The 22,506-nt window shown below is 35.2% G+C and overlaps 1 protein-coding gene across 6 annotated transcripts in view; it reads left to right on the top strand.

The window, feature by feature from the left end:
* ADGRB3 (adhesion G protein-coupled receptor B3) overlaps positions 1 to 22,506 on the top strand; it is a 446,706-nt gene that overhangs the window by 352,072 nt on the left and 72,128 nt on the right. For all 6 annotated transcript variants that reach the window (XM_066547462.1, XM_066547459.1, XM_066547457.1 and 3 more), the window contains exon 19: positions 2,300 to 2,402. In XM_066547462.1, the coding sequence (XP_066403559.1) occupies positions 2,300 to 2,402 (103 nt within the window). The remainder of the gene's footprint in view (positions 1 to 2,299; positions 2,403 to 22,506) is intronic.

Here is a 22,506-nt window from a genome sequence, read left to right as displayed (position 1 = left end):
TCAGTCAGCTGATTTTGAGTTTGTTCACATCAGTTATAAGTTTGAATAAAGACCATAAAACTAAATAGTCTTAAATAGTGTGATGGTACATCCCAGTGATAGATTTTCTTTCCATCCTTCGTATGCAATATTAAAATACTGTATTGACTTAAAAATGCAATAAATACTTATGGACTAAATTAATCTGAGAAGTAATGAGAAGTAGCATAATGTCTTAGTGCAGAAAAATAAGATAAAAAGTCATGCAAAGTAATAAATGTTTTTAAAAAGTGAACATGGATTCTCGTTTCGCTTTTTTCAATAATTAAAGTAAAATAGATTCTTATGAAAGTAATAAGAAATAAGGGGATGAAACAATAAATTCTAGAGTAATCTAAAACCAACCAATAGAATTTTGCTTTTAGAAGCAGCTTGATAATTTTGCACCCATTTCTCTATCACTCTTATGTACCACAGAGACTGAGGATTAGAAATATATATATAATTATTAAGAATATCCAGTTACATAAGATCATAAAAGACTATAAAAATTATCAGTTCTTGTCTGTCAAAACTAAGAATGAGAGTACTTCAGGATATAATTCCCATCTAAAGAATTATAGTGTTATTTTTGCACTCCCCAGTATATTTAGCAATTGGATAGAAATACTGTCATGCTCAGTGTAACTGGTCTAATCCCTTATTTAAATTAGATACAAGGAAGAAATTCTTTACTGTGAGGGTAGTGAGGCACTGGGACAGGTTGTCCATAGAAGTTGTGGATGCCCCATCCCTGGAAGTGTTGAAAGCCAGTTTGGATGGGGGTTTGAGCAACGTAGTCCAGTGGAATGTGTCCCTGCCCATAGCAGGGGGTTGTAACTGGGGGATTTTAAGTTCTCTTCCAACCCAAGCAATTCTATAATTCTATGATTCTGTGAATTTCTAAGTGGAGATAAAATGTTATGTGTTATGGCTTAAGTCAGTGCTGTGAGCTCCTGTTGCACTGCATTTACTCAACCACTAAGGTCCTTTGTAATCCATGGGCACTCGGTGTTGGGAATTGGCCCAGGTGAATCAATAGTTAACAAGTTAGAAAGTAGCAGTGGGCTCTCTGTGTGAGCAAAGGCACACAGGACTTCTTGTATTTGCTTGGAAATACATCAAACCAGTAGGTTGCTATATTTTAAGGAAGAATGTGGATTGTGGTATTTGGGTTGTTCTGTCTAACTGGAAAAATGTAATCTACATCTCTTGATATGCAAGCAAGAAGGACTATAATTAATTTCATGACCAAAGCTCAGCATTTCTTGTGGGTTCAACAGCCTTTTTTATTACTTCCTCAGCCATGGGTGTACATCCCAGGAGGAGACAGCAATATTAACTGAACTCCAGTGAGAAGCATATAGTAGTGGTCATAGCATATATAAAGATCTGGCGTGGTCTTCAGAGGAACTGACCACCCTTAACTTCCATTTTTTTAGTAGTCAGCATTTACTGTTAACAGCTCTAAAAAACAGGTCAGAAAGGCACTTCAGTTGTAACTATAATCATTCTCTTTTTGTCCTGTAGCATATAGAAGGACTGTATACAGAAAAATGAGAACACTTGCATCTTGAAATCAAATATGTGATAAGACTTTTTGACTTTTTCATCCTAAACATATTTGTAAAATGAATATGATAAGTTTGCAAGGGTGACTGTGATGTTCACTGCTATAATTTAATCTTTCTGTACACATTTGGATATTTTTTGGCATTCAGTCTTATGAGTATATTACAGTACTATTAGAACATCAAGATTAATGTTATCATTGTCCCAATAACATGTTTCAAAATTCACTGCCACAGTATCATCCACCAACCTGCATCTTATTTATACATCGTGGATCAAATCTTCTGTTTATATTAATCACCATATTTTTGCTGAAGTTAGTAATTATGAATGGTCTGTGCCAGCTGTGGATATTCCCAGGGACAAGCAGAGAGCATAAGAAGTTCCTGACATGAATGCATGTAAGCCCATTATTGTCAGTATGGTGTTAGAAACATGTTGCCAGTGGTTTTCAAAAGAATCATTGGTAGATTATTTTTAAAATACATCGAGATACTAAGAGGAAATTGTGCAATATCTATCAAAATATTGTAGTTTTCATGTTTGCATTGTTATAACTCTCTCTTTCTGAGCACATGTAAGGAAACACCTCTCAGAGTATCTGCAATATTTAATGCAAGAACTAAATCAAACCTTTGTGTGACTTAGTAGCTGTTTTCCTTTTATAAAATTTGTACCCCTCTCTTTTTTTTTTCTTTTTTTTTAACAGGTACATCAGATCTGAGAGGTCCATAATTCTAATCAATTTCTGCCTGTCAATTATCTCATCAAATATCCTTATCCTGGTTGGACAAACTCAGACACATAACAAGGTATGAGATGGATTCTATTAAATTTTCCCTTAAAGATTAATATCATTGTTTTATTTGTTTTTAGCTTAAAATAATTGCATCAATTTAGTCCTATACTCATAGGACTTGGTGGTTTTGGTAAAATATTAAGAGACAAGGGAAAATATTTACCATCTTGCATAGTCTTTATTTCCCTTCCAAAAATCCCTTTTGGTATTGTTCCCTCTAGATAAGCTGTGTTCTCTGTGGTAGACTTGTGTGTTTTATAACTAAATTTCAAAGCAAAAAAGTTCAAAGGCTCAACATCAAAAGCAAAAATTCTGGTTCATTATAATAGTTGTAATAGGATTGTGCTACAGTGTTTTTGTCTTTTTATTAACACACTGGTACTCGAAAGGCAAGTAGAAATTGCTTAGAAGTTGGAGTGAGATTCTTGAAAATGTGCAGAAACAGACATCATAACAAGCCATAGAACAGTTAGATCTCTGACTGATGTAGCTATAAGAAAGTAATAACCCTACATACCTTACTTAGTGATGTATTGCTGATTATTAATAATCTGTTCTCTGAACATCATTGTCATTTGTGCCTCTCCTGTAGAACAGCAGGATTGCCAGTGTTTTGAGGAATCACCCAGTGCCTGGTGATGCTAGGCAGCTTTCACAAGTGTCAATAAGTGGTTGCTTGAAATCAACCATAACTACAGGATTGCTTGGAATAGAAAATAGGATGTAGTTGGTTAACTGGGCAATATGTGATAGAATGCTGTGAAGTTTTGGAATAAGCAAGTGCTTGTAAAGTAGTTTTTTTTTTCCTACCATGTTAAACTATGTAAGGCACTGCTCATCCTAATTTTTCTGATATCAAATGAAATAATGTTCATTATCTGCTACAGGAACTGATGTTTCTACAACACACCTGTAATTAATCATTACTTCTTCTCAAATAAGCACTTAGCAGTTTAGCTGCCAGAATTCTCATAAATTCAATGCACGTCACATAGCTGTACTTTGTAAAACATATCCAAACCAAGCACAGTCATTTCCAGCACATATGGTAACAAAATTATTGAAGTCAAGATATTAATATGCTTTTAAAGTTTTGAAAGTGTGTAGAGGTAAAAATAAGCAAAATATGGATTTCCAGAAGAAAGCCATGTAACTCTCACAGATTTTATTCAGGGGGGAAAAGCAATGTACTAACAACCTCAGTGTAACAGAGTACAGAATTAATCCTACCTGGAATTTCATACATAGTCATATATACTATTTTATTATGCATTTCAAGAATAGATATGGTTCAGTAGATGCAAGTTCCTGTGTACATTGCCACAGTGGAATCAGAGTTTGAGGGCATCAGAACAACTGTGTTGGCTAACACATTTCCTAGGTATGCTGACAGCCTTTCTCTGATACTTGACTCAGGGAGCTCTGAACTAAAACATGCTCTTAATCCAGTTCCTTTCTATTAATCTTAATCTCTTTGAGCTCCCTCACTTCTCCTTCCTGAACTTTTCAAAAGACAGAGATATTACAGAGAGATATTACACCGAGATATTTCTGAGACCAACAGATCCAAAAATGCAGATTTCAAAGGAAATAATTGACAGAAAAAACACATTATACTTTTAATATGCAGTCTGAAAAATTACTGTAAAATAACAATTCTTGCAACACTTGTCTTTTTTTTTTGCCCACATCTTGCTTTTGATATATCTGCCAACCTGGAATTTCTAGCCAGGAAGCACCTCAAATAGGATCAAAGGCAAAATGCATCTGTTATATCTAGCAAGACGTCCCTTATTACAAACCAAAACTATTTTTATCACAATGTTGACTGATACATGAATATATTGCAACTCTAAGAGGCTGGCCTGTGAATGCACCATCAACAAAAATGGCCAGCTAACACCACTGTTTAGTGAAGATTTATTCAGATAAAAGCAATCATATCTGGGTATGACTTCACTGTGTTTGTAAGTAGGGATGTGTATAGGCATCAGGTGTATTTGAATTCAAGTTCTGCTTTTTTTCATTTTCAAGATAATATATGACCCCAAGAAATGTTTGATTTTTAGTCCATACATCTAGATTGCAATACTGGCTACTGTAGGAAAAATTATGTTTTCATTTTGCTGAGCTGGAAAATTAAATCCGTACATGAAAACTTTAGAAAGAGAATCGGGTCCTGACCTGTGATTTAAGACTAAAAATATCTTAGATTTGTTTCTGAGATTTTATTATTTACTGGAAGTGAAACAGTATGAGGTTTTTAGTGTTTGAAAATTTTGGGAGAAATCATGGGAATATTTTATTAAGACAATATAATATCCAAGACAGCAAAAATTGTTTGATGAATAAATGCTGAATTAGTATTTCATGGCAAGAGGAGCTCTTCTTTTTTTTTCTTAATGTATTGGAGAACATTTGAGAAACATAATATGCCAAGTTTGAGTATGTTTACTGTGTTCCATTGTTATTCTTCTGGTTACACTATTCTTACCTTATTGGGGTAGCTAGTTAATGTTCACATGATGATGTTAATATTCACAGTGCTGAAGCATATCCCGTTTCTCTGTGCTTTAGTTTTGCTCTGAATTTAAATTGTCTGTAGTTCTATATTTGTGTATATTTGCTTTTTGAGTAGGTCCTCGTAAATGTCATCAAAGCTGAATTCCAGATTAAAGTTGAACAGTATGTAAATTTAGCATACTAAAGATGTATTATTGCAAACAGCATATTGTTGATTTGTTTGCAGTTTGTGGTTTCATTTATCTGCATTAAACACTTCACAAACTACTTTTATTAACTTCAGTGCTATTCAGTCTCCAAGGAATTTCTGCGGCTTGTTTTAATTACACCCATTGACATCTACGACATAGAAAAAAACTGAGGTTCTTGGTCTAGATAAGCAAGCACAGGTTTTTTTGTTATTTTCTTCCTGGTTTTAAAAAATCATAGATATTCTATAATGTTAGGTTTATCTCTGCTTTTTGAAAGCTGAGTATATCATCAATATTTTTGCAAAAGCTTCTTTTAATGAAAGCTGAGTGAGTTTGAAAATTGCTTTCTCTTTGGTTCAACTAAGTTGTGTCCTTTTTTTCAGTAAAATGGATCACCTCCCATGGTCAGAAATTGACAAAATATTTACTGAGGACAAGTAGAAGGGATATATATTTTTTCAAGCTCCAAAAGATTTTCCATTTCACATACTACCTGTTTAAAAGTGATTTTTTTGTCTATTTTAAGTAACCTGAGGATACCAACAGTAGAACAGAGGTCTAGGTCATGGATCATTTCAGCTCGTTTTAGAGTAGTTCGTGAGGGAAGTCACGGAGGGGAGTAGGGTTTCCCTTGTAAGATTTGGATTGGGATAGCAAAACACCTTTTGTCAACAGAAAAGCTTTGTCCCTTTGTTCCTTCTTAGCAAAACATGTTCTGCATTTTGTTGAAGGACACAACTGAGAAATGTTCTGATTTTTTCATTGTTTCCCTAAACCTTGGAAAACCCAGAACTCTATTCAAAGCTTTCTCAATGTTTCAGACTGTGTAGAAGATTTCTGTTCTGTCAGATCCTGTTTTGAAATACAGGTCACTGAAGGCTGAAATTACAAAAATATTATGAAATTAATTATGCATCTTGTTTAAATATAGTTGGTGTTATACTGTGCATGAGAAGCATATTAATTTACTTTAGTATTTCTTTCTGTCTTGTTTTCTTTCCACTGTTAAATGTTAGTCACATAATCACATTTAAACTTGACAATATGCAATTGCTACACTTTAACAACTGAATTTAGTTTTAACTCTGAAATTAAGTGTCCTGAATTAAGGAAGGGTAAAACTTCTAATGTATAACCTAATTGCTAAAATATCTGTTATTTCACAAAACCTGAGCGATGTCCCTAACATCTATAAAAGCATTACTTTATAGATGACACTTGCTTCAAAGTAAAAATATTTACTTTGAAGAGACTGACAAGTATTTTTAGGAAATATCTATCAGTGATTTGTAGCTTTCACTATATCATAATTCTTGCTATCTTATGTTTCCTAATGTTCTTCTTGCCATCTAGAAAAATGGCTGTATTTCTTCTATATGTGGGCCTTTAACATTTAAGCTATAAAATTTTACTAGGTTTCTGATCTCATTTAATGAATATATTCCCTACCCCCATAAGTTATTGATTAGTATTATGTGGATTTTTTTTTTCATAAATTCTCTTTCCTTTTGTGTTCATTCAGAGAATATCTTGGTTTGTTCACAGTTTTGCCTAAACAAAAACACATTTGCTTTTTGATATAAACAATTCCTGTATATTTATTTTTCCTGTGAAGTAAACAAAGCTAAATACATTTTGAAAAAAAACAATAGAATTCCTTATACATATGAGGAAAATCTATAGAATCTGATACTGGCTATAATTAAGGGTTCATTGCTGATATTTGGGTCACTTGTGAAAAAGTGTCATATTTTAAAATACTTTTAAAACATGCTTTAATAATGCTGTATGACTCAGTGCATTTTTAGCCATAGTCAGATTTCTGTGTGCCTACTATGGAAAGAGAAGGGAAGATGTAGATGCAAGATTTAGTAACCCTGATATTCTGAGTCATTCATGTTTAATTGCAATATCCAGTTTATTATGCTTACTATTGTATTTTGAAGTTCATCTCCTAGACCATAACTTAAAGGATATGAAAAAGGCCTGTCCTGATCACCATAACATAAACTGTCAATAGCCTGACATTGTAAACAAGCAAAACCCCATGAAAATGTGTAGATAATAAGATTAGAATGTTCAGTTGTTCAGTAAATAGACTGACTGGACAAAAAGAACCCACTTTTAGTATTTTTTTAATAGAGGTGTTATGTTGAAAGAAACAAGTAGAAGTGGAAAAAGCTGAGAAGCCAAACATCCCATTCCCATAGCGCTCTGAAGTGGCTGACTGCAAAACTAGAGCTCCCTCAGGTTTTGAGAGATGGTGGGTGGTGGGATCCCCTGAGAAACCTGCAAATGTTCAGGTGATACTAATGATGCCTTTAACCACGTGGCTCTTGCCCCATATCTGCCACTGACTTACAGATGCAGGCATCGTGGCAATATATCTCCTAGGAAACAGTGGGGGAGACCTCAGAGCAGATGGAATGAACAGAGAAATGATGCTAACACAGCATTAAGGTTGTTTCAGAAAATCAATGAGGAAGTAGGGAATTCAGTATGTCAAGCAGTAGCACTCCATATTTCAAGTCTTTCTGTAGAACTTCAAGGGAATACCCTCCATTTAAGAAGCTGAAGCCTGTGAAAATATACCCTTCCATTTTTGTCAGTATCTGACTTCCAAATTAACACTCTGCTGATTGTAATTTTTTTTTTATGCGTGCAACAGCTTTTTGAACAGCTGACCCAGAGGGTCTCTGGTATGGGTCATCCATCCCAGAAACACACCAGTAAATAGGTCAGGAGTCAGAGTGCACTGCACCACACACATCTGTCTGCTGTGTGTTTCAAAACTCAGAAACAACAAAAAGGAGAAAAGCCAATTTAGCTGAATAACTATTACAGGAGTAGGTCTGTTTAAGCAATGCTGTTTTACCATGCCAAATTCTGACAAAACCCGTTAACATCAGCTGAATTAACTACCTGCTTTTAGATTCTCAAGAGAACCTCTGGGAGCAGATCTTTCTTACCCAAGATCACTAAACATTGTCATTCATGTTACTGTTACCTGCCTCGGAGGAGAAGGTAACATTCTTCTCAAAAGTGCCTGTCAGACTGTTTCTCAAAATACATTCACTTTATCATTCACTTTGCTATATCTAAACAAAACAGACATTTTGATTGTAAGCAGGTTACAGAGAAGAAATTGGTTAGATTTTGGGATCATGTGTTCTCTGTCTCCTATCCCCAGAACCTTTTAAAAAGCTCTTAGAACTACTTTAGAATCCCAAAATTGTTAAGGTTGGAAAATGTATCCAACTTCTTTCTCAAGGCAGGGTCAGCTGTTAGGTCAGAACAGGTTGCTCAGGACTTTTTGTAATGGTAAAGTCTTGAAAACCTCCAGGCATGGAAACATCACATCTTCCTTGGGAAGCTTGATCCACAACTTGACTGTCGTCACAGTCAAAATGTATTTCCATATACCTGGTATACATCTCCTCTTGTTTCCTTTTGCCCATTGTCATGTCATCCCACTACACATCACTGTGAAGAACCTGACTTCATCTTGTCAATGACCTATCTATGGGCACTGACAGGTTGCTCTGAGATGCTGCTAGCTCAGACTTTCCTGAGGTAACTCTCTGCTGTCCTACTCTTCCCAGAACTGTGTGGTTTTTCCTCCTTGATCTTCACAACCTTTTTAGAGTAGTTGTTTCTGTTCTAGAATTCACCCCCATAGCTCTAAGGAAAATAGCTCATTCTCTAACAAACACCTTTCTGAATTATTTCAATCTGTTGATGACTCAAGCAGCTATTTTTGGGCTTCATACCTTTTTCACACCTCTCTTTTGCCTTTTTTTTTGAATTACAATAGAAATAGAGAGGTAGTCAATGGGAAATAGAACAATCTACAAACAGTTAAATGTTCATGCCTTTCACTTACATGATCTTACTTTTAAGAAAGAGGAAACAATAGACAATTCTAAGCAATAGTAAAAATTATTTTAGTAATGTAGTTACCATGACAATTAACATCACAAGACTAAAGGATTTAATTAAGTATGATAACAATAGCAACATCAAAACCAAGTTACTTGGTTATTTTCATTGTAATACAAAAGTTGAACTTCCAATGGATTTTCATATGTGAATTACCCTTTCTAAGAATCTAGGCATAGAAAGTCTTTGTCACATAAACCTAAACAGATACAGAAACACAGTAAGATTTATTTTTTTTAATAGATACCTGATAAAATAATACATCAAAAATCACAACTCTGAGATAAATGCAACATAAATCTTCTGCCCTAAAATAGTAAATATTACATCATCACTCCTTCTGTATAACAGAATGAAACGACAAAAAACAAAGTCACTTGTAAAGGACTATTATTTAACAAATAATAATGTAAATTTGCAAAAGATTGTCCACCTATTCTACTGATTTTTATTTACACATCACTACAACTCCCTGTTGCATCTGCATTTTTTAGGAACATATGGTATGCTTTAACCTTGACATGCACTATGAAGTTCATTTGTACAGTTTGGCTTTTATTTTCCTAGGTCACAGTTTTTGGGCCCTATATCTTGCAATCACAGCAATGAAAGCATTTTAACAGAAAATGACTATTGGATTGATCTGATTCTCTGACTGGTCTGATTAGAGTTTCATTCTCATTTCCACTTTCTATCTTTTCTTTAAGGTGATGTTAAGTGAAATTTCATGGGGAGTGGGACAAGAGTATGCAAATCTCTGTCCTAGACTGAGGTTAACAATAAGATGGAAAGATGGAAAGACAAGGATGGTCATTTGAATTCTCACCTTTCCTGCTTTTTCTTTCTGAGAAAGAGTTGGTGGTCACTGTGTGCCCAAGTCAATGAAGTCAGCATGCAGCAAGTGTGATCTGAGCATATTTATGACATGAGAAAAACGAGTGCTGGTAGACTCTCTGAAGTACAGTAGGTTTTTTGTCATGAGAGGGATGTTCAGCTTGTCAAATAAAGGGAGACTCTTAGGTATGACCAGGGACCCAAAATTATGTGCCTAGAGATCCTGTTGCTACCAATGTAAAAGGCATGTAATGCTTCTAATTTTGGACTGCTGCTGAAATATGACCTTTTTATACTTGTTTTCATGGACATACATGCTTATTTTGTTGAATCTCAGTGAGTCATACCATAGACATTAAGCCTGGTACTGACAAATTTGACAGTAAATGTGCTCTGGTATTTTTTCTCTTCTAATGGTTTTGTCAAAATTCATATCAAATTGACATTTTGGATTAATAAGTAGGTATTTTGGGGAATTTAATAGAAAGTTATGCTCAGAATAATTGTTGAAAGGAAACTGTAAAGGTAAATGTACAAAACATGCATTTGGCTGTAATCATGGACATTTTTAATGAATGTAATTGTAAGATTTCCAGAACCCTGCAGGGAAGTGTACATGTTTGTAATAAAAAGGCCTCAAGCTGTTAAAACTGATAGAATTCCTGTAATGTCAAGAAAGTTCAATATGCACTAGACTTCTGGGTTTAAAAACAGGATGGAAAACATGTTAGTATCTTTCTCTCCTGAAGAAAATGGAAATATATCTGGCACAAGGAGTCCAGCAGTTGGAAGGAAGTATGAATAAGTTTGGCACAAAATGTTGTTCCATTAGTAAGTGATTACATATCTGTCTCTAATTAGTGGCGTGGCATATAATTTGTGCTCTGTGCTTTCCATTTCATGAAAAATTGCATTTGCAACCTATCACATATTTGCTAAATAATTTCTTTAAGCTAGAAATCTAAATGGATGCATTATTCTTTAAATACCACTTAAAGTTAGGTGAAAGATTAGAAAGAGAATGGCTTCCTTAACAAGCTTAACTGAGCCATACAGGACAATAAAACCTCATGTGTCAGAATGTACAGCTATTGAAACTTGGGGTTTAAAAAGATGGGATTAATTTTAAAGCTGTTGTTATTTGCAATATTTAGATATTACACTTCTTATATTTAAGAGGGCTTTTAAGTCTCTGACTTTTACTGTATATCCTCTTATGTCAAATCAATCAGAATTCATGCTTGAGTATTAGCAATTTAATTATTGCTATAAAACCTTAATTTTGACACTGTTTATCTTTTGAAGTAAATACAGAATAGTAATAGCATTTTACTGAACTGAATGATCCGACAAGGCATAGCAGTTGTACTACAGTGGAAGAAAAATGGTTCTGCTAGGAATAATTGTTAGACCTCAGTATCAAGACAGCATTAGTGATGAACAAGAACAGTTGTTAGACTCAATTTGTCTCTTGTAGTTATTCAGAAACTGCAGCTGATAAAAATCACTGCAGAAACAAATATGTAAGACTTAAACCTGATCAAGTGTTTGCTTTCATTCACTTCTAAAGGATTCTTCCTTTGAGAAAGAGGATTCAGCAATAATACCTAACACTAGTAAAAACATATTCTAGAGAGTTTTTTAAACATTAATGAGAAGACTCAATCATAGTCCATGAATACCTAAAGAATGTATCTGTCCTTGTTAAACATTAGGCATTAAACAATCAAATGTATCTTTTTAACTGTAGGAAATTTCCTGCTGATTGCAAATAGGAAGTGTTCAAAACTTCAAGTTCTGGCATTAATCTCAGTGCACACATTTTTCCAGTAACAAATGCAAAGCCTGGAATGAATCAGAACTAAGCCAAATTGTGTTGCCTTGCAGTAGGAGCATGCACACAAGTTATTGATACAGCTCATATGACACACGTTATGCCATGATGACTTCATTATGTGCTGGAGACTCTGGAGATCTCAGTTCATTGAAATTTCAATATTTCAGTGGGTAGGTATGATGAGCAAAGCAGAGCCAAAGAAACAAATCCGTATTTTTTTTTGGCAAAGGAGCACTACAGATTTGCCATTCAAAGTATGTATATGCTACACTCAGTGCAACTGGACCTTGGTATCTGTCAGTGACACTCTCCTAGTGTTAAATAATAACTCAGATGGGCTTTTCTAATCTCAGCTCATGGTCCTTCTATTCTCTATATTTAAACCTGTCATCATGTGTCATCTAGAAGAACTGGTTTAGGGCACTTGGATTCAGTTGTCTCCCTTAGAAACTGATGGGCAGAAATCTGCTAGTGCACTACAAAAGATTAAACTTCTGGAAGGAATTTGTCTAAATGATGTTGAAAACTAGAGAATAAGGAATGGATGGTAACAATTGCACAAACATGTAGCCCTCCAGTGCAGTCCCTAGCTTCCTTCTTCTCCTAACTTCTTGTTAGGCTCGTATGTATGATTGTCCCCTGTGGCAGTCTGGTTCTCTCCCCATGATCTGCAAGAGGCTTCTGTTTCCTGTAGCTTTTAAAATATGAGAATTGATCTATAATAAAACATTAGCCAGAGTGCTCTAAACCTGTATGTACCAGTTGGTTTAGAGATGTTGCTTCATGTTCAGAGGATGGCAGTGATTTTAGTTGTTGGCTCTGCAGGCAGAGTTATCTGGTCTGTGCAGGTCGCAGAGCATCAGTAAGGGAATTCCCTGCAGAGGAGCAGAGGGAATATAAATAAACATTCCAGAGGTAATTTGGTTATATCATGTCATCCAGAGTGTGATGGACATGGATATAGTCTGCAAGATTTTGTAGGAGACATCGCTGCTAAGAATATGATCTAAAATGTTACATTTTATACTTGCTAATTTTAGTTGCCAAGATGGATCTGAGAGACATAAAGCATTAATTATTAATTATTGTTGTTGTTGGTAAAAATAAACCTATCATTAAGGCTCTGAGAGTTTTTCCAACATCAACAAATTTGCCATTTGATTTATTAATGGATATAAATATTTTTCTTTTATTTTTCCCTCTGGTCAGAATCTCAACTTATTTAATATTTGCCCCTCCCATCACAAAAAGCTTGAGTAAATGTATCAGCCTTGCACTCTTTTCTCAATGTCAGCACATTGAGATCTGCCACCTCTCCTTCAGAAACAGAGTGAAGACCTGTTCAGCTATACTAAGACTGTTTTCTCTCCATTAATGAGGATTTTGACTGCAGAAATGTTGATTGGTACATAGAAGTAGTGGATGTTATGAAGGCTGGATGTGAAACTCTGACAGATAAAATGGAGCAAAAAATATGCTCTGTTTTCACCCAGCAGTGAGGGTAGAGTCACCTACAGGCAAAAGCTGTACCAGAAGCAGTAGTGCTGTGAAGGGGACAAACTTTGCTCTTATTGATTACAGTCACACATGAGTGGAACCAAAGAATTTTTTTTTTTTTTTGCATTAGCAGAGGCTTCCGACTGGTCTGGAAGTGTCACCCACTGAGAACTCCACATGTAGAGCAGATTAGAGTGGTTAAATACTTAGGCCTCAAAAGCTGATATACCAATGAAACACATAGCAGAGAAGAAAGGTCACAACTTCCACTCTATAAACTTATGCGTGCAAATAATGGTATTGTGATAAAAACCAACATTTTGTAATTCAGGGGCTTCTACACAGGCCTTTTCCACTTTCAAATAAAGACAGCTTACAGGATACCATCTTTACCTTCTGATCATGTAGGATTTTTCAGCATTTCAATTTCACTATTGAACAATTTTGTGATGACAGTAAAGCACAGGAACTCATAAGAAAGAGAGGCAGCATCCAACTACAGTACTCAAATCTAACGGCTCTGGCCAGCTGGGCATTTCTTACAGAGGAGCCCACCATGTTCATGGACTGTTGGAGGGTTTGTCTGTTGCTCCAGTTGGAATCTGACAGAAAACACCTCTTTAGGGATTTACAAATTGAAAGTTAGGAATGACAAGTTAGAAGGCCACATGTGTGGTCACAATGAGTTGAGTGCATTTCTTACTTTCCCTAAGATACTCCTTGCTCTTAGATATTCTCTGATTTTAGTGCATTCCACATGGATAGCTCTGTGCCAGATAAAAATTCATCTCTTCCCGCTAAGGCACTATTTTTTTTCTGCTGAGAGTCTGTTAGTACATATTGTTTTAGATGAGAACTGTTTGCATCCCATATACATGAAATTTTTAATACAAGACTCAGTGAGACATAAAGCCAGAGGTTAATCATGTGGTTAGCCATGCGGTTAATGACTTAAAATAAATGAATAGATTATATTTCCTTTAAAAGGCTACTAATGAATTCTTTAATAAGATATAATTTGTATATAATAAAATGCCTGGGCTCATTCAATGATAATTTTGCTACTTAGGAACAATTTGAAGTCACACACACTCAAAACAACACAGAAGCATTTACTTTCCATCTGAAGCTGTATGGTAAATATCTATGTTTCTTTGAGCTTTATGGGACATGTTGCATTTTGCTTAATATTTTTATCGTTATTTACCTGTCAAAATAACAGAATCTAAATTGGAACAGAGCTCAAAGCATTTCAGAAAAAGAATGTTTATATACGCTAATGACCTCTAATTAGGAAGAAAAATACTAGAAACTAAGATAATGTATTACTAGCAGTACAGTTGCTGTGTCTTTAGTTGTATGCAGCGCCTTCCAGGCCACAGAGAGTTTGAGCAGAGAAGAGCTGACCAACATGCTTAGTAGACAAGACAGCCACCCATTCCTCTCCTCTTGAGCACCAAGGAAAAATCCTTCTTGTGAAAACAGAACTGTGGTACTTCAGCCTCTGGAGAGAAGGGTCACAGTAAAATTATTTTATTTCCTAGTTAGTTTCCTAGTATGAAAAATGTAGGTAACTGGTGCTACATTGACAATTGGACTTGATCATCTCAGAGATCCAACTGTACCAATTCTATGATTTTATAATTATTGGGCAGGAGTATGTGTATAATGTCTTTCACTGGCTGTCAGAGAGGAGAGAGAATTTTTCAGCCAGACTGTCTTGCTGGGAGCCAAGCACCACTTTACATTGCCCCTGCTCTGGAGCATGGTCCTAATTTTAAAGGTTGCATTTTCCATTCTTATCAACTTCTTGCAAGGAGTGTTCATAGTGACTGGAGATTTCTCTTTCAGACCTGCATGTGGAAAAAATAATCTGTTTTCAAATTAAAGACTAAGAAAGAAAAAATATCATTGCATATTCTCTGATTTCGTCAGCTGTGGTTTCTTCTTTTCTTCCCTTCAGTTCTTTTATCTTCTTTCTTCATTAATTGCTTGCCTTGCTTTTATGATTTGTGAATGCTTTTGGTCTGGCTTTTCTCATCCATTCTGTTGTTTCATGCCAGTTTTTTGTCATCCGACATTATGATCAAAGCCAATATTTGGAATTCATGGAGTTCTACACAGGGCTTCTCCATTTCCAAATAGAAAGACAGCTTAAAGGGTACCAGCTTTACCTTCTGATCATATAGGTTTTCTTCAGTATTTGTATTTCACTGGAGAAAATTTTTCTGATGGTAGCAAGGAACTGAAACTCATAAGAGAAGTAGCATCCAACTACAGTATTCAAGTCTTAATGGCGCTGGCCAACTGGACTTGTTTTGTTTCCAGATCATTTCTTATAGAGGAGCTCATCACATTCCTGGACTGTTGGAGACTCCAAACTGGACAATGACAGAAGCAATTTCCTTAAGGATTTACATATTAGAAGAAGGAAAGTTCCTTCTCTGTTCTATTTCCACCCCCTTTTTCTGCCTCTCTTTATTTTTCTTAGTTAAGAGGCAGAGATCTTCCTGTTCACTTTGTTCCTCTGCATTTCTTGTCCAATTTTTCACTCAACTGTCAATCTTCTCAACAGATAATCTCTTTAGAGTAATGGCTATCCTCTTCTGTTGTTGCCTTCAAATTATCAAATTCCCTTTCTCAGTGAGGATAAGTTGAACATTTCAAGCTTGGTTATAAAAACTGAATGCAGTAGCTCTGCCTCATAGATAGAAAAATGAGAAATAAAGGGTGGTTATGAGATGTGATAGCTCAGTAAGACTCTTATGATGTGCCAGTGGGACATAGATTGTGTACAAAGAGTTAGTTCTCCGTTGCAGTGCTTCTCACAAGAAATGTTTTGTTCTTCTTTCTGTTATTGAGATATAGTTTAAAAGGCTGTGGGGGCAGAGATTATAGCACTATTTATGCTTAATATAGAATTGTATCATTGTGCAATAGTGTCATATATAGTAGATTTTGCAAATTGTGGAATGAATTAAGGAGGCTTCCACTCAAAATTAACTAGCCCTGGCTAGGGGATATGTCCTAAGCCAGACAGCAATTAATGCATCACTGACACTCCTGCAGCCCCATGGCACAGAGTAGGACTGAGAAACTGCCTCATGCACAGGTACAACATAACCTAATGATGTAAGAGCATGTTCTGAAGTCCCTTCAGGAAAACATCCATTCTGGCATGTGACTGTCCTGTTCCTGTGTGGCTTTATGCTATTATGGGAAATCACACTATATAGCATTTATTTCTTTAGGAAGCTGACCATCACTGTCTCCCTTGCTGTACTTGTATCTTCAAGTACTCTGTTATATTATAAAGTAGGCCAGATATTCTTCACTTAATTTGTGGCCAATACTACCTTCTAAAAATCAAATCTACTTTTACAAAATTGTGGGGTTTTTTTAACCTGTTAACAGAATAAAACTTTTTAAAGAGACAAAACTCAGTAAATAAAGAAAGAGATTGTTTATTAAACACCCACTTTCTAGGCTGATCTTAGGCCTGTTTTTATCTCTGTGTTATCAGAGATTGAGAACATTAGATTGATGCTCAGAACATGATGTCATTTCCATGTTTGTCTGCCTACCTTTTAAAATCAATGTTAAACTATGGGCTGGTTGAAGAATATTGAACAGGATTGGATGTTAACTTATACCTGCAGCCAGTAAAGCCTTGCAAAATGTGAAAAGTGTAACAGCAGAACTACTTGAAAACCATCACAATCAGCACACATCTGTGTGAATCACTAGGTAAAGTGAAAAATGGTGAAAATCAGTCCTGAAGTATTATTCCTGAAGTATTACTCCTTTGCATTCCTTTCAAAATGTAAACAGGCCATAAAGTCTCTGCTGACTAGTTAAGCAGTTAGTTTACAATTGATTTTTTTGAAGAGTTCAGCACAAAGTAGCTTGAATACACTAGCAAATATATCCTTCTTCATTTCTTCTAGCTGCTTGTCAAGGAGTAATAGAATAGGTGCTGTTTCCTTAGTTTCTGTAATTCCAAATATGGGATTTACTCCCTCCCAGGTCTCATTTAGGGGCAGATTTTCCATACAGTGCTTTCTAAGTTGCACAATACCCCCAGATTATAATGGGGGCTGTGTAGCATGAAATCCTGCAGAGCTTTGAAATTTAACTTAAAAAGCCTGCAGTGCTTTGGAAATAATGGCTATTTATTTAGCAATGCGTTGGAACAAGAGTGGCAAAAGGCCCAGGATTTTCACAAATATTGCTGGGACAGGATTAAGGTATTCCAGATAGGACCCATTCAAGGAACACCATTTTGCATTGACTATGGCTGCCAAAATAACAGGATATCATACATTTGCTATACTTTTGCAAACTTTTACAAATGAGGTCATAAAAACCTAACAGTGGCAGATCCAACACAAAAGCAAAATTTGTATTTTCATTGTATTAACTTGCTTTCCTGTGGGATGGTCTTCTTTGCAATGCATATAGCAATCCTTTTTGTTTTTTAATTCTTTTTAAGCCATCTTTTCTAATGGGACAGTTTTCTGTATCCTGAGTTGTAGTGGATTTGAAATTGGAAGATCTAACCATTTGTACAAAGTTATAGTAAGCAGGACATTGAATCAACAGAATGTGATAGTCAATAGCATCAACAACTGAATCAGACCATAATTCTTCAGTGAATACCTGCCCTACCAAAGCTCTGGAACCTGTGCAAAAATTCGATTTAAGATAGGTCATTTGTTGTAATGCTTGTGGCAAGGTTAAAAAAGCTAAAGTAACCATTATCACACAGCTATGTGAACCAATTAGTTTTTAAGTCATTGTTCCTGAGTAATTCACAGCCCACATGCTTAACACCGTTATGAAAATTCCAGTAATTCACAGTCCACATATTTAAAACCCTTCTGAAAATTTTGCACATTTCTTTCAAAAGGGTAAATATTTCGTATTTCCATTATTCTTCAAAAAAAAAAAATTAAAATATTGTATCATTGTTTTAGATTCTTAGGGATTATTCAGTGAATCTCTTGAAAATACAGAATTCCAGAGCAGTTTGGAATAAATTCTAAAAAACAAAAACTCCATTAAATCCTATGGAATTTTCTTTGTGAATGTATAAGTGTACATGTGTACTGGTGTATGCTGATATGTGTAGGGTTTTCCAAATAGGAATCTGTCATATAATATTTTTTAAATGCACAACTTTGTTTAGTTACAATGGGATGTACAAGTGTGTATGAGAGTAGAATACAATTCATTAGTGACTAGATCAAACAGGCACAGAACCCTGAAATCAAAATGCAACATTGATGCATTTCCAATATGAGCGAGTTATGTAAACAAAGATAATGTGCCAGATACATATAACCAATTCACAAAAATGTCTGAAAACAGCAATATGGGGAATCTACTATTCAATCAAAAGGTAATATGCTTTATTTTATTTTTTTCCTTTATTTGAAGATATGTTTGAAAATAATTAAAATGGCAATTTTCTTTGTAATCAAAGCAAAAAAATTTGTTTAATATTGCAATATTGTAATGCATATGAATTCTTAATATTATTTATATATCTCTTCAGTCTCATATGAGATTGGTATCAACCAAATAGAAGAATTCAATTAATAATAAGCCTTTTTCAGTTCAGAAATATTTTAAAGTTAAAAATAATGTTTAGACTTTTAAAGAGGGTGACAGCGGCAGGTGAACTTTTTACTCGAACAGCACACTTGATATCTTTCTACATATTTGACACCTGGTTCTATACATCATATGTTTTCCTGTATCATTTGTCTCACATTTATGAAATTTTAGTTTTTGTTAGAAGTATCAGCAATTTTTATGGCTATAAGAAACTGTGAACATGTTACAGATCTGTGGGCAAGCAAATTGAATTGATCTTATTTTGCACAGTGATGCAGTTTCTTTTCAGTGATTTGAGAATCGAGTCATGTCTTACGTTAAGTAGTCATGATATTATATCCAGATGAATTTATTACTCTTTATATTAATTTTTTCTTTGAGCAATCACAATACTGGCAAGGCTGCCATATTCACATTTTTTAGCAACTAGTGGGGCTGATTTGCCTAAAGGCTCCCAGGGGACAGTGGGTGTTCCAATCCTTTCACAAAAAGAAATGACAAGTTGGGCTCTCTTAAGTGACTGTGCCACTTTCTTTATGCTTCTAGATTCCTCCATCTCAGCAGGAGAAAAATTAGTATAGATTTGCATTCTACTATTGAACTGATTTGAGTTTGCAGCTTTTCTATTACTGCTCTTACCATGTATACGCACCAGTTCTTGTAACATGGAGGACTTTAGCCTGGTTTTCATTACCTTATCTGTCTTTAGGATAGAAAGAATTTATTTATTTAATAATCTAACTAGAGAGTTTAGTATGGTGTTTATCATTTAACTTGGGTTTTCTTAATAAGAGAGTGTTCATAACTTACTCATTTCTTGTAAATACTAATATTCAAGCACACTAGTCATGAAATCCACTTACATTGTGGCAGCTTAACTTATAGTAGCAAAAGATACCACAGATGCAACGACAAGGGGCTTTAAAATTGTTTGTATTTTAAGTATTAGGCACATTCCACGGGGCACATCCCCAATGATATGTGTGAAATATCATTCAAACTTCAGTAGTCTAGACTAAATGAAGTTAGTGAGAATTCTGTGCCAACTCTAATAACTTCATGACTTTATCCCTTCTGGAAGGATTAAGTCCAGACACTTTTAATTATTTTTTTAAAGAATATATTTTTTAATATCTTATGACTTCCAGGGAACGATGTCAGACTTGCTTCAAAATGTTCCCCTCTATGGAGTTGAACTGCTCAGTATTTTGCTTGCCTCCAAACCCATGTATGATACAGAAACCAGATATTCCCCCAAGCACCAGCTCTGAAGGGCTCATCCTCTTCTGTGTTCTGAGAGCACACCAATTCTACAGTGACAGAGCAAACCTCCCAACAAAAAAAAAAGCACTGCTTTTTTTTCCTCCCTTGAAGCTATGCTCTTGCTAAAGGGATAAATTCAAAGTTTCCCACTGTCAAGTTTTCTACTACAGGTAGTCATGTTAAAATATAGTTAGGAGTCTCCTGCTTTTCTGAAACCAGTGGAAGGTAAAACTTAGGGCTAATTTATACAAAGCAGCATCTGTGGAATTCAAATGCTAACTTGAGATAATTTAAATTTTTTAAACTGTTTTTCTCTTCTGATCTTGTGTGAAACCAAACTGCCTGTCAGTAACACCTTCTTAAACGAGGATTATAACACGCCAAGCATTTATACATGGAAGTGTTGATATTAATTATCTTTCCGTAACAGGAATGTGCTGTTGGCTGACTGTAATAGGATTTAATCATATTTAGAGAGTTTTCAGTCTTACCTAAATACACATCAGCTGCTCTCCTTCAGCAGCAGCTAGGCTGGTCCTTGGTCAAGGATTTGTACACAACCACTGGCCCCAGTGATGGAGTGCTGCATCCAGGGGTGCCTTGGGATTGGTGCACAGCACTGCTCCCTGGCACGTGGAGGAACTAAACGTACAAATCTAATTTTTCACACCAGCTGCTCCGTGTGCTCATCAGTGTTATTTTCTAACACTGGTTTCTGTACACACTTTGTGAAAAAATATGACCGTTAAAATGGTACATTTAACATACATGATGGATTTGTTTGGATTCTTAATCTCAGTGTCAAGTTTCATTTAAATGAAAAAGAAATCAAGGTGATAAAGCTGTTGACATTCAGATTATTTCTAAATTTTTACCATTACTGTCTTTCTCTTGTGATGATATACACTGAGATAAAGAAATATACTTTTAAAATTTGAACTTTCACAGTTTTGTTTCAAGCCAGAGCTTTTATAGATTTCCAATCACATAAATAGTTAAGAAGCATCATTTAATTTGCAGAAAGATAAATCTTGGCTACAGCCTATACAATTAAGCAAATGAAAGCTGTTAGCCTTGTTTAGCCTTATTTTCATATATTACATAGCATTAAAGGCAACATTTTTTCATTTTTGTACAGTCTCATACCCATTCCAAGGTTGCAGGCAAGATTATAGCAGATTTTGAAAATTTTGTAATGGATTTATTACATTTAATGACCATGCAATATATGGTTCCTCAGCCTTGGCTGACATTTTGAAATTAGGCTTCCAGCAGTGAAATCTTGTCAGGGATGGGTTTTAGATTACCCAAGCTTTCAGGATTAGAGCTTTTCATACATAACGTCAAGTACAATCGTCTGTTTAATGCTAAATGAGCATACCATTGTTAATGCAGTAGCAGCACAGAGAATAGACTCTAGAGAATCTAAGTTCTTTCTGACTCTGAACTTTATTATGAACCTTACTCACAGTTTTGTTCTTGAATGTGTGAAGACATTGGGGAAAGATCCCTGTAGAGATTTTAAAGGCATATTTTAAACTGTTTTTGTGTACATTACATTCGAACAAGTTATCTGAGTTATCAAAAACCCAAAATATTATTTTTATTTTGATTTCTGCCAGATTGTTTGCCATGTATAAATATCCCCTTTATACAGTAGAAATATAGTTGTACCTAAGTGAACTCAAACTATTATATTCTTAAAAAAAATATGACATCTTAATAGTTCTGTCTTGCATAAGAATTTAAAATTATGACCAACCTGAAAAATAACTATGTTTTAGAGCAACAGACATACACAAATAAAATGTCATATGCATGATGTTTTCTCATGTTATGCGCATTAATTTGTACTGACTTAATTTAATGACTGTCTAAAATCCCATATCTTTTGTAACTATAAAGCAGTGGTTGAGCCAGCTATGTTATTTCAGGCCCAGATCTGCAGCAAGAATTTAGGTGTTAATTCAGTAATATGGAAGTTCTTATTCAGAAAAGCCATAGAAGCTAATGCCATCTGTGCCCTTATGTAAGATGGCTAGGCTCCACTGCTCAAAGTGTATAAATTGTTGGGAGTCCTGAAAAAGTGTGTGCACAGATATCAGTGTGCTGAGTCAGCAATGTCTAAACTGGAAAATGAGGAAGCATTGAGGAGAGGTTTGCAGGTCACCACTGCAAGCTTAGCACTTCTACTTCCTCTAAAATCACAGAGAGCCCTTTCCAAGTTCAGGTCAGCCCTCCCACTTTGTGGGGGGAGCAAGACACACATGTTTATTTCTCTCCCTGGCTCTCATCTTGCCTTGTCACAACTGTGTGCAAGTCTTGAGTTCTAATTAGACAAAACATGATTTTTCAACCTAACCATTCATCTTTAATTTAATTGGTAACTCCACCAATCCACCAATAATTTATTA

The sequence above is a fragment of the Molothrus aeneus genome, chromosome 3, assembly GCF_037042795.1.
Source record: "Molothrus aeneus isolate 106 chromosome 3, BPBGC_Maene_1.0, whole genome shotgun sequence".
Classification (NCBI taxonomy): Eukaryota; Metazoa; Chordata; class Aves; order Passeriformes; family Icteridae; genus Molothrus; species Molothrus aeneus.
Note: the sequence above shows the minus strand (reverse complement) of the source record. Positions and strands in the feature narration are given on the sequence as shown.